This window comes from Arachis hypogaea, chromosome 9 (genome assembly GCF_003086295.3).
Source record: "Arachis hypogaea cultivar Tifrunner chromosome 9, arahy.Tifrunner.gnm2.J5K5, whole genome shotgun sequence".
NCBI lineage: Eukaryota > Viridiplantae > Streptophyta > Magnoliopsida > Fabales > Fabaceae > Arachis > Arachis hypogaea.
Window position 1 is genome coordinate 11,305,061 of NC_092044.1, and position 12,510 is coordinate 11,317,570.

The 12,510-nt window shown below is 30.6% G+C and overlaps 1 protein-coding gene across 5 annotated transcripts; it reads left to right on the forward strand.

The window, feature by feature from the left end:
• Positions 1 to 625: 625 nt before the first annotated feature.
• On the forward strand, positions 626 to 5,977 carry LOC112710378 (uncharacterized). Of its 5 annotated transcripts, none has more exons than XR_011865371.1 (4): positions 626 to 739; positions 1,079 to 1,159; positions 4,095 to 4,932; positions 5,023 to 5,977. XR_011865371.1 is itself a non-coding variant. In XM_025762564.3 (3 exons), the coding sequence occupies exons 1-3, from the start codon at positions 3,828 to 3,830 to the stop codon at positions 5,406 to 5,408; spliced, it is 633 nt and encodes a 210-aa protein (XP_025618349.1). In that variant the 5' UTR covers positions 3,676 to 3,827; the 3' UTR covers positions 5,409 to 5,977. The 5 variants fall into 5 exon arrangements, 1 of the variants encoding a protein (XP_025618349.1); XR_011865373.1 differs by having other exon boundaries at positions 4,095 to 4,306; XR_003156819.3 differs by having other exon boundaries at positions 4,095 to 4,302.
• Positions 5,978 to 12,510: the final 6,533 nt, after the last annotated feature.

The window sequence follows — 12,510 nt, forward strand, 5'->3', positions numbered from 1 at the left end:
AAACAATTACACAAGTAATAAATCATAGGATATTTATATTTCAGCTACAAATTCACTACTATTAAGCCATTTTTTGGGTGCTTACTTTTTTTATCAGTTATATTACATATATATTTTCAAAATTTAATTTAACAAGTTACATGATCATACAAAAATAGAAAACGATACAATAAGAGATGTGCAGTTGAGACCCTAGTACTAATACATAGTGTTTCTTACTCTTACTATGATAGTGTTTTATAGTATAAGGAAGAATTTTAACTGTTCTTGGAATATTATTACTATTGTCTATTGTTTTAGTGATTTTAAGTGTTGATCTTAATTATAAAATATATAATATTAATTAAAAATAATAATTAAAATTACTTAAATATTAATATTACAGAAATATTTATTAAAAACTTTTTTTATATTATATTATTATACTATTATTAGTGTTAACTTTAAGAAAAATTAACTAATTTATTAATTTAGTAATTATTTTATTAATCTAATCAAATAAATATCGAAAATTTAAATATCATCTTAGACATGCTGTCCGATTAAAAATATCATGGGTAAAAAAATGGATAATTTTATTTTTTAATTTTATCTTTTACAGTATTTTATAATTCCAATTTTATCCTCCACTCCACCAGCTATAAAAGCAACTTAATGAAGACTATAACAAACCCTAAGACATTCTTGTGAGATCTGCAGCGCCGTTCTGTGTTCTCACATCCATCGCCATATCTCTCATGTAAGTTGAAGTAATATAACTTATAAGTCAAAGAACTTGCTCATCCTTGTACTAGTAGCCTTCAAGCATTTGATACTATATATAAGTTATCAATTAGAATATGAAATTTAGCGTTAGTTTTGTATTTTTTTTAGTAAATTTGACAGCGTTAATGATAATTTTTGGGATTTAATTGATTTATCCAATAAAATCATACCTTTTTATTCATGTATAATACGTCGAGAGCTCGTTTCGTGTAGTGTTTTTGTTCTATTAAGCCCGACGTTGATGACAGGTTAGAATGTTCTTTTTGTTTTTAGAAATTGTCTAATTGGATTTGTCTTTTAATTTGGTGCATAGATTGGGTTGCGGAAGCTTTTTCATGATGGAAATAGTTGGCAATAATTGATCATCCAACAACTGTGATTTCTTTGATTAAAGGTGAGAACTTTTATTTTTAAATATTTCATATCTTGTTTGAAAAATGTGTTATTTAGTTATTATGTGTTTTGTTTCTTTGAATAGCATGTTGTTTATCTTAGTATAATGTCAATCTAATTGAATGATGTTTCAGACTTTGATACTTACTATTAGATTTACATGTTAGTTTCAGTTTATTGACAAAATGATTTTGACGTTGTTTTGGTCATTTATTTAGTTGATCGTTGCTGGTTCTTTTATAACATAACAATTGTATTATCGCGACTTAATTATACTTATTGCAGATTAATTATCTACATTTTTTTGTCAATGTGGATTTGAGTTGTGTTCCTTTTGTCGTCTGTCTTTGAGCTCTTCTGTCTGTCTTATTCATTTTTTTCTGTCACCTTTGTCCCCTTTCTATCTCTCTCCTATATGCCCGTCTCAATCCTCCCTTTTTGATTTTTTTTAAATATCCGAACCAAAAAAATCGACACACTCTTACCTTCTACATTAGATAGAAGTTTTTTAGAATTTTTTTTCTGTTTTAGTGACTCATTAACGGTACAGATTTAGTACTAGTATATATATTTGTGCTTTGCATAGAATAATATATAAAATATATAAAGTATTTTTTTGAATATTTTAAATGAAAATATGCATAATAATTTTATTATAAAAATTTTATAAAATTAATTAAATCTAAAGTTTAACTATTTTTAATATTAAAAATAATAAAATCAATGAATAATAATTTTATTTGTTTTTAAAATATAACGATGACTCCTTAATAGTAATATATAGTTTGCAATTAAATTAAATATTTACATTAGAGTTTTATTTTTTTAAATACTTTTTATTAAATAATATTAATAATTAAATTTGTAGATATTTTTTTATGATTTATGAGAAAAATTTTCAAACTTTAACTGATTTAGACAATCATAATCTAAATATGAGATAAAATTTGTCTTTAAATTAAATGGCCTAGGAGAAAAAAAACTATTATAAAAAACTGTTTTTGTTAAAATATATCTAGAACTGTTTTATATTTTAGTATCATATTCATTCTTGAAATTAGAATAATATGACCAATGTTATTACCCGTTAAAACTCACCAATATATTTTATTTATTCTTGAGTTAAAATAGTTGTATTTATATTTAAAAAAAGTTTCATATTTTGTTGTTCGTTTTAACACCTATCAATTAACTGCTAAATATAAGATTAATGCACAATATCTTAACACAATGATGACAGATTTATTAGTTCAAAATCATTTATAATGTTTTGTCTATTTCAAAATAGATAATAAAAAATTTACAAAACAATTTATACTTACACATTATGCATAGGTACTATTGTATATAGTTACTCACAATCCCTACAAAAAGGAAGGTAAGTAAAAAAGACGAAGAAGTAAACACACAACAGCTTTCGTCGATGTTATTTCATCACTCAATCCTCCAAATTAGAAATAAGATTAAGCACGTAAGAAATATAATTTAAACATTAGGATGACTTAACATGTAAAAAATTATGATAAATAAATTTATATGGAATAAAAATAATAAAATTTATAATAAAAAATTATAAAAATTTAACTAAATAAGAACAAAATATAAAAAAATAGAAGAGATAAAGTACAATAATGGATAATAATATTTTACAGTTTAAATAAATCAAAGAGTAAAAATAATGCATCATAAGAGAAATAAAAAGTATTACCAAATGAAAGAGAAATTTGTAAAAAAAATAAAATTCTCATATAGCATAAAATAAAAAATAAATGAATAAAATTGTTTTTTTTTTTTTAAATTGAAACAATATTCACAACTATATAATTGATAATGAATATATAATTATTAGACAATAAATTAAAAAAATACTAAGAGAAATATTAAAATAAAAAATATAAACAATGTCTAAAAATCTAAAATTTAAAATAAAAATATTTAAAATCAAGAAAAGAAATGAAAAGAAATTTTTAGTAAATAACGGCTCAAACATTAACATGAAAATAAATTGAATCAAATAATATATATTTAAATTAATTAAATTAAATAATTAATATAATAATTAATCATAATTAGTTGACTCAATGAATTAAGTTAAATAAAAAAATTCTTATAAATATATTATGTAAAAATTATAATACTTTTAAAAAATATTAATCAAAATACCTAAAACGAAAAAACATTAACACAAATTAAAATAAAATTAATTCAATTAAATAAAATAATTAATATAAATAATTAGTTATAATTAATATAATTAAATAAAATATTAAATAATTTAATATTTATCTCAATCAAATTAAATAAATAATTAATTAAAACACTCTTAAAAATCATTAATCAGAATTTATAAGACAAAAATTTAATATAAATAAAAATAAAATTAATTCATTTATTCCAGTCAAATCAAATAATTAATATAATTGATAAATTATAATTAATGTGATCAAATAAAATGTTAAATAATTTGATTTTTATCTCAATTAAATTAAATAACTAATTAATTGATTAATTTATTTAAATTAATCAAATAAAATAAATCACAAATTTTATTTTTAGGAAAATGTTTCATTTTCTCTGTGCGCAATTATTGCACCTTGTTTTCTGAACAACTCTACCTAAAAGAACTCTGTCTCTCCTTCCTCTTTTCATCTTCTACCTCTACTCACCGCATGTTCATCAATCTAGTTTTTTCTGCAACTTTCAGGTACTTTCTCTTTTCTATTTTTTTTATTTTGCATGTGAGAATCCATTGATTCTCCTTCAAACCACCTTTCTTTTGGTCATAAAAGTTTTTCTTCTCATTTTCTTTTAATTTTTTTATTTTTTAGATTGGTACCACCGCATAACTTTTTTTTTTCAAGATTCTTCTATTTCTACTGTTTTTGGAGCAAATTTCATTCACTTTAATTTTCTAAAACATCGTGGTTCTCCTACAGATTTGTCCAAAAAATGGTGAGGAGAAAAGTGGTTGCCACTGACGAATGCACTGGAACCTCCAGCGAAGCTTTTCGGACTTCCACTCATTTTCAGAAACATGATTTATATACTTGGGTAGTCGAGGAAGTTAAAAATACTCCTTCTACCATCACCAGGGAACGTCTTGATGAATTGAAAGGGTCATGTGTGATCTTTACTTTTGATGATGTTGGTAACCACTACTCACTTACTCTCCCTAACCAAGAAGAGCATCTTTGCCATATTAATCATCATGCCAAAAATGTTCCGGATTGGATGTGGATGTATGAATTTTATTTACATGTCTCGGAGTTCGGATTCCGTTTTCTGATTTTCAACAAGATGTCTTGAGGTTGTGTGGATGTGCCCCTTCTCAGCTGCATTCTAATAGTTGGGCCATCATTCGAGGGTTTGAACTACTATGTTCATTCCTCGACTTTCCTATCTCCACCAGAGTGTTTTTTTACTTTTTTAACTTTGCTATTTCTTATGGTGCTTGTGGTCAAGGCTTCCTATCTTTCCAAGCTAACCACAATCATAGAATTTTCAAACCTTTTGAAGAATTGTACCATGGTTTTAAAGAAAAATACTTTAAAGTTGAAAGGGTCCCTGGGTCCCAACCTTTTTTCATGACTTTGGAGGATGAAAAAAGATTTAACCTTTATTGGAACTTTCACGTTACTTCTCCAAAGATTGAACTGAAAAGTGTGAACCCAATAGAGCGTGACATCGTTCACACTCTTCTTGGTTTATGGAATGATAACCCTTTGGATTTGAGGATGATCCTTGCTGAAGTGCAAGCTTCTAAAAATGTTGTTGGTAATAACATTTCTTGTTATTGATGTCTATTTTTTGAATTTTAAATAGTATAATGTTCTTCTCATTTTAATTATTTTTTTCTTTTGACAGTTAAAATGGCTGGCGGAACTGAAGCCATTACTGCTATGAGGCGAAGGTTGGGTACTAACACTATCCCGACAAACACTGAAGGCATGGATATGATTTATTCTTCAGCTACCCATAGCAATCTTTCACCTCCAGAACCTCAGAAATCAGCTCTTAATATCGAAATTTTATATTCCCATCCTCCTTCGAGCTCTCTAGTGAGAAAGAAACAAAAGAGCAAGGGAAAAAGGCTTGTGAAATCAACAACCACTCAAGGGGAAGATCTAAGATTCTATGGTTGTGTCTTGAAAAAAGATTTCCGCTACTGTGACTTTGTTGATTCTTTCTTATTGACCGAGGCGACTAAGTCAAAGTCAGTTGAGATGCCTGTGGAAGACACCTTACCTTGAATTCAAAAGATGCTCCTTCGCTCAGTTGCCTTCGTTCGGGATGTAGAGAAGGAGATCCCGAGCTTCCGTTCTAAAATTGCATCAAAAGAAAAGGAGCTTCAAACTTCTGCTACTCAAATTCAGATTTTGAATACTACCTTAGCCTCGTTACAAGAAGATAATAGGAAACTCCAAGAAAGTATTAAATCTTTGGGAGAGGATAAGAAGACTTCAACATCTCAAGTTAAGGATTTGATGATAAAGGTTGTTGAGATAGAGAAGAACAACTCTACACTTGCCAAGACTGCTGAAAATGCTGAACGAGCTGCTATTGATGGTATTTTCGATGCTGAGAAGAACATCCTCAACCAAATCAAGCTTTTGGCTCTTGAGTTAGATATCTCCTCAGTTAGCGCTTTCAAGAAGGTCATGGATGGGCAAGTAGTAAATATTATGTACTAAGTTATTTTGCATTTTGCAATGTATTTCCCTCCTTTTCGGGTATTTTCCACTTTAACTTTGTGTTGGTTAAGCTTATGTAACTGCCCTTTAATTCTAGACTTTCGATCTCATATGACTGTTTTGAATAACTTATTTGCGCTTTATTTTTTTGTTATCGTTTTTTCGATATTAGCACGACCATGTACTCATATATATATATATATATATATATATATATATATATATATATATATATATATATATATATATATATATGAATTGAAACCAAGACTTTATTGAATAAAAAATAAAACTAATACAAGTTTTAATGGCCTCATTAAAATCTTTTTGACAGAAAAAGAGTGCCTTTATTCATACATTAACAATTTCTAAGAATAATACCTCCTCAAATGAGTAGCAGTCTAGGTTCTCGGTACCTTAGATCCATCAAAGTTTTCTATCTTGTACGTTTTTTTTTTCTAAGACTTCTTTAATCCTAAAGGGTCCTTTTCAATTTCGTGATAGCTTTCCTTGACTTTGTGAAGTCCCGACATCAGCTTGTCTCAAAACCAAATCACTCTCTTGTAGACTTCTAAGTTTTACTTTAGTGTTATACCTTTTAGCCACTCTAATCAATTGCCACCCTCATAATATCGTGACCATTGTCCCTCTTTTGGCCACACTTTTAAAGCATAGCAAGAAAAAAGCGCAGCCATAGGCCTTTTTTCTTGTAGTGACGCATATTCAGCTAAAATAGACATTGATCTCACTTCATTTATGAGAATTGAGATCAAGTGCAACACAATCATTTGTGCTTTCGAGGAGCATCGTAGCACTTGGTTTCTCGACTTCCATAGGGATCACAACCTCTTTACCATAAGTTATCCCAAAAAAGTGTTTATCTAGTGGAAGATTCTTGTAAGAACCGCGACTAATTAACCGCCTAATTAGTTAATTAATATTGCCCAAAATAGGATTCAAAAATTTAGAGTGAAAATTTGAGGATTTAAATATGATTTTTAGACTAGGTTTTTCTGAGTCAGAAAATGTATTTTCTGAGTCAGAAAATATATTTTCTGTGAAAAATCGAGAAAAACCGTGAATCGGCAGTTGGACCATTTGAACAGGTTTAAGTCTGCCCGGTACTGTGCGAGAAAAAGTAAAAACAGTAAAAAATCTTAGAAAAATATAAGAAGTCGAAAGCCGGGCGTTAATTTTAAAGATTTGTCCCAAAGTTGGGCCAAACGGGCTAAAAATGCTAACGGATTAGACCAGGCCCAACTTGGGCCAAAGCCCAACATATATAAATTTAAATGAACCCAAATGAGTTCATTTACTCCTCTATTACACAAACAGACAGCTGCATGAGAAGAGAGAAAGAAGAAGAGAAAATACTATTCACCTACAACTTCAATCCGCGATATCTCAAGCTATAGTGCTCCGATTCACGTGCCGTCAGCGGCTACGCGAAGCTCTTGCCGAGTCCGTTACTTCTAAATAAGCTTTGTGATAATTTTCTCAAGATTCCCTGTCCAGTTTTCTGCCCTAAAAATTTCGGGTTTTTGGTTTTTTGATTAAGTGAAATTTTATGATTTTGAGTGTTTAGGTACACGCTAGCCTTTGATTACCATTGGGTATTGGCTTCCAAAACTGTTAGAAAAGGTAAGAGGTCTTGAACTCTTGTGAAATTTTGTTTATGATGAGCCCTAGGTTGATTAGTTATAATTTGTGTGTATATAGCTTGATTATTGTGAGTTTGGAAGCCTTTGGTGATTGTTGGTGCTTGATTGGAGTTGATTGGTAGCTTGGATTGTGGTTGAAAGCTCAACTTGTGCTCAATTGGGATTTTGGTTCATATTGGGAATCGACCAAGGTATGGTTTCGGTTTTTTTATGTAGTATATAATATTTCTGGACACTTAGGCTAGTGACCCATAAGATAGGATTGAATTGATATGGTTGTTGATGTTGGTTGGTTGATGAGGTATGATAAATTAATATTGTTAATGTTGTTAAATAATGATATTAAGATATGATGTATGATGAATTTGGATGAATGAACATTGTTGATCATTAATATGGAGCATGAATGAGTTTCATGATGAAGATTGATAGTGATAGAGTGATGATTGGTGAATGTGTTGGTGGAAAATTGTTTGAATGTTATATATGTGATAATTGAGATTGAGAATGATGAAGTGTGACAGAAAAATTGGTATGAATGGTGAATTATGACCCAAGAGGGTAGATTGTGATGTAAATTGGAGTTTGGTGTTATTTTGGTTTGATGTTGGTTGAGAATTTTTAAAAAAATGGAGTACTTGTGAAATTTGGTAAAAAGGGGGATTTTTGGTGAACTTCCATGAATCATATCTTGAGCTACCTTGTTTGAAATTCAATGCTTTTTATACCAAATGAAAGATGATTGAACAAGCTTTAAAATGGTTTAAGTTTTGTATAAATCCGATTTTGGTAGGGGAAGATATGATTGTGGAAAGTTTGGTGTCAAAATCTGAAATTTTGCAATGTTGCAGAATTTTGTGATTTCTGGTATGTGCGCACGCACACCCCTGTGAAAATTTAAACCTGCACAGCCTTGTGCGTACGCACACGTAGGGGAAGGCTTCCTATTTAGAGCGCTAGCACAACCTATGCGCGCACATGACAAATGGAGTTTTACAACCTGTGCGCACGCACAGCCTTGTGCGCATGCACACGTTGGGAAGATCAGTCTGTTGACGGTGCTAGCACACCTTGTGCCAGCAAATAAAATTCTTAAATTTAGTACCTGTGCGTACACACACCTCTATGCGTACGCACACATTTTGAAATTTTCTCTGGACGTGCGCACGCACACCCCTGTGTGTACGCACATGCCCTGTTTTACAACTTAAATTTTGTTTTTAAACTATTTCACCTTTCCAACAAGTTTGTAAGCTTTCTGTGACACCATTTTAAGACTCTTGGGCATATTTTCGGGCATTGAAACATGGAAAAGGTCTTAAGTGAGTTTATTTGGTATTTCTTTGAAAAGTTAGAGAACAGAGGCTAGGTTTCTGGTGTACTGAGGGTGGATTTGGTGGATTGCGAAGGGCGAAAGATGTATGAATTGAGAAAGTGACGAACTAATGAGTTCGGAATGGAAATGTTGAATTGACAGTGGTTGAGATGAGTCGAGGACTTGGAATGAGATGATGGATCCATGATATACTAGAAATGTTTTCTGAAAACCACTAATGTATCATTTTATACCGAAATTGATGAGACGCTATGCGCCCGGCAGGGACGGTGGTTAATCCCGCCTGTTGAGGTAGCGGCAGCGTAAGGACGGTGGTTAATCTCGCTTACGTTGAGATGTGAGGTATGTGGCAAAAGTATCCCTCTCGCATCCCTTCGGATCAATAGAGTGTGCAGGCACAAAATCCTGGACGGTGATCTGAGCACCATATCTCGGGGGTTCCCAATTATGATTTCGAAGGGCGACATCTCCATGGAGATGTGTCGGGTTGGCAGTTGAACCGACAATGTGATATAACAGCCAATAGGACAGGCATTCATCATGTGCATCTTCTATCTGTTTGTTTGCTTTGCCGACTTGTAATTGCTTGCCTAATTGCTACTTGAATTACTTGCCTTACATGCCAATACTTGTGTTTTACTTGCATTGTATATAATTGTGCTTTCTACTGGGATTGAGGAGGTTCAGAAGGTGGTGGCGATAGGATTGCATGGAGGTTAGGTTGGTGAAGGCTGTGGGATAGTGGAGACTGTTAGATTAGAAAATCCTTTAAGTTAGATTACCCATTTTATACTGATAAGGTTTTAAGTTATGTTAAGGTTTAAATATATGCTTTAATGTTTTAGTATGCCTTAAGATAAATCTTGTGATGGATATGAAGTCTAGGATTGCCTTTGGCGTCCCGGGGTCTTATATCTTACATCACTGGGCACTGTTACTATACTGAGAACCTCCGATTCTCATACCATATTCTGTTGTTAAGATAAACCCCATAAACCCTAAACCCTGAAACCCTATCATCATTCTTTTTATGTTGTTGCTGCTGTATTTTTTTGTCTTTTCCTCCTTCTCTCTCTAGTGAAGAAGCAATAGAAGATGAGGAAGAAGAGTTTTGAATAGTTGGTGCGCAAAATTGGGACTCATACTTTTCACAACTCGAACAATCCCCAGTAATGGCTCCAAAAACTTGGTGCACAATACCATGGTTTACATACATTCTTCACAACTTCGCACAACTAACCAGCAAGTGCACTGAGTCGTCCAAGTAATAAACCTTACGTGAGTAAGGGTCGATCCCATGGAGATTGTTGGTATGAAGCAAGCTATGGTCATCTTGTAAATCTCAGTCAGGCGGATTCAAATGGTTATGGAGGATTAATGATTAAAAGATGAATAAAACATAAAATAAAGATAGAGATACTTATGCAATTCATTGGTGAGAATTTCAGATAAGCGTATGGAGATGCTTTGTCCCTTCCATTTCTCTGTTTTCCTACTGTCTTCATCCAATCCTTCTTACTCCTTTCCATGGCAAGCTGTATGTTGGGCATCACCGTTGTCAATGGCTACAGTCCCGTCCTCTCAGTGAAAATGTTCAACGTACTCTGTCACAGCACGGCTAATCATCTGTCGGTTCTCGATCATGTCGGAATAGAATCCAGTGATTCTTTTGCGTTTATCACTAACGCCCCACAATCGCGAGTTTGAAGCTCGTCACAGTCATTCAATCCCTGAATCCTACTCAGAATACCACAGACAAGGTTTAGACCTTCCGGATTCTCAAGAATGGCTGCCAATGGATTCTAGCTTATACCACGAAGATTCTGATTAAGGAATCCAAGAGATAAACATTCAAGCCTTGTTTGCATGTAGAACGGACGTGGTTGTCAGGCACGCGTTCATAAGTGAGAATGATGATGAGCGTCACATAATCATCACATTCATCATGTTCTTGGGCGCAAATGAATATCTTAGAACAAGAATAAGCTGAATTGAATAGAAGAATAATAGTAATTGCATTAATACTCGAGGTACAGCAGAGCTCCACACCTTAATCTATGGTGTGTAGAAACTCCACCGTTGAAAATACATAAGAACAAGGTCTAGGCATGGCCGAGAGGATCTTATGGAGTGCTTGAAGATCTTATGGAAAGAAATGAGAGTGATGGTGAACTGGTGATGATGGTGGTGAAGTAGTGATTATAATATAATTTGAAAGGTAAAATTGATATTTTATTTAGACTATTGTGTCTTATGTAACATTACTAAATACAATAAAAAAATTTTGTATATCTTTGTATGTGTATAATTATGTATGTATATATATATTTATGTCTAAAAGATATTAACCAAACGCTATCTTAAATACATGAAATAATGTTAAAAGAGTAAAGTATTGTTTTTGCCTTCAATATTTTGGGTAAGTTCTAAAGTTATATATAACATTCCAATCGTCCTATTTAAATCCATAACATTTCAAAATTGGTTCAATATTGTCGTGCCGTTAGGGATCCGTTAAAAAAATTGATGGCAGGACAAAATTGAGACGATTTTGAAACGTTAGGACTTAGGAACTTAAATAGAACGAAAACGTTGGGGACAAAAACGATACATAAAAATAGATTTTAATTTTATCCTTCAATCAGTGACGGATTCAGAAAATTTTGATAGTGGGGGCGAAATATATAACATTAAAATAATTTTTATAATAAAAATATTACATTTATATAAAAAATTAGCTATCAAATAATCTGCTATAAATTTGTGTATAAATACATATATCATTTAACTCATTTTTAATATGTATTTTATATTTCAAAATTTATATTTTAAGATTTATTCTGTACAAGTGATTATTTTATGTATACGTAATATAATTATTGTTATAATTATATTTTGTTATTGTAAAATATGATTATGTTTCAAAATATCTAATTACAAATTAAAATACTAAAATAATAATTTAAATAATAACATATAATTTAAAATTTAATTTTTTGTATTTCATATTTTAAAAACCTTGACAATATAATTAAAATATCTTTTTTTGTATATATCGTTAAACAATTATTTAAAACTCAACTTTCATGTAATTTACTCTTGATGATATTCATAGTTGAAAAAGTTCATTCAATTAGTGTAGTTATTATAAAAAAAACTAAAGCTAATTTTAAAAGAAGAAACATAAATAGATAGATAATATTCTTTCGAGTCGATTTCTAAAAAAAACACCAATCTTATTTAAATTTGAAAATTGATCATTATAATGGATATCTATATGAAGCTCTCAAATTGGCTATCAAGTGTCGAAAGTTGAATAAAAAATTATAATGGGGTCAAATTTAATAATTTAGTGGGGGCAATAAATATTATTATTATATACTACTCAATAAAATTTCAAATTGTAGTGGAGACACTTGCGCCCCACACCCACATAAGTGAATCCGTCCCTGCCTTTAATAATATCAATTTTTTACCGTATATAATATTCAATTATTTTTTAATCACATCTAAGTAAATTACACTTAATCACACTACTTTAATTCTAAATAAATTTTTTTATATTTTTATATTAACTTATATTATATACAATAAAAAAGTGATATTATTGAAAGATAAAATTAAAATTTATTTTTATGTATTGTTTTTGTCCCCAACGTTTTCG

Coding starts and splice junctions, on each gene's coding strand:
- LOC112710378 (XM_025762564.3), top strand. CDS start 3,828: ATGTTCATCAATCTAGTTTTTTCTGCAACTTTCAG. Junction 3,863..4,094: donor GTTTTTTCTGCAACTTTCAG/GTACTTTCTCTT, acceptor GTTCTCCTACAG/ATTTGTCCAAAAAATGGTGA. Junction 4,307..5,022: donor CTTTACTTTTGATGATGTTG/GTAACCACTACT, acceptor TTCTTTTGACAG/TTAAAATGGCTGGCGGAACT.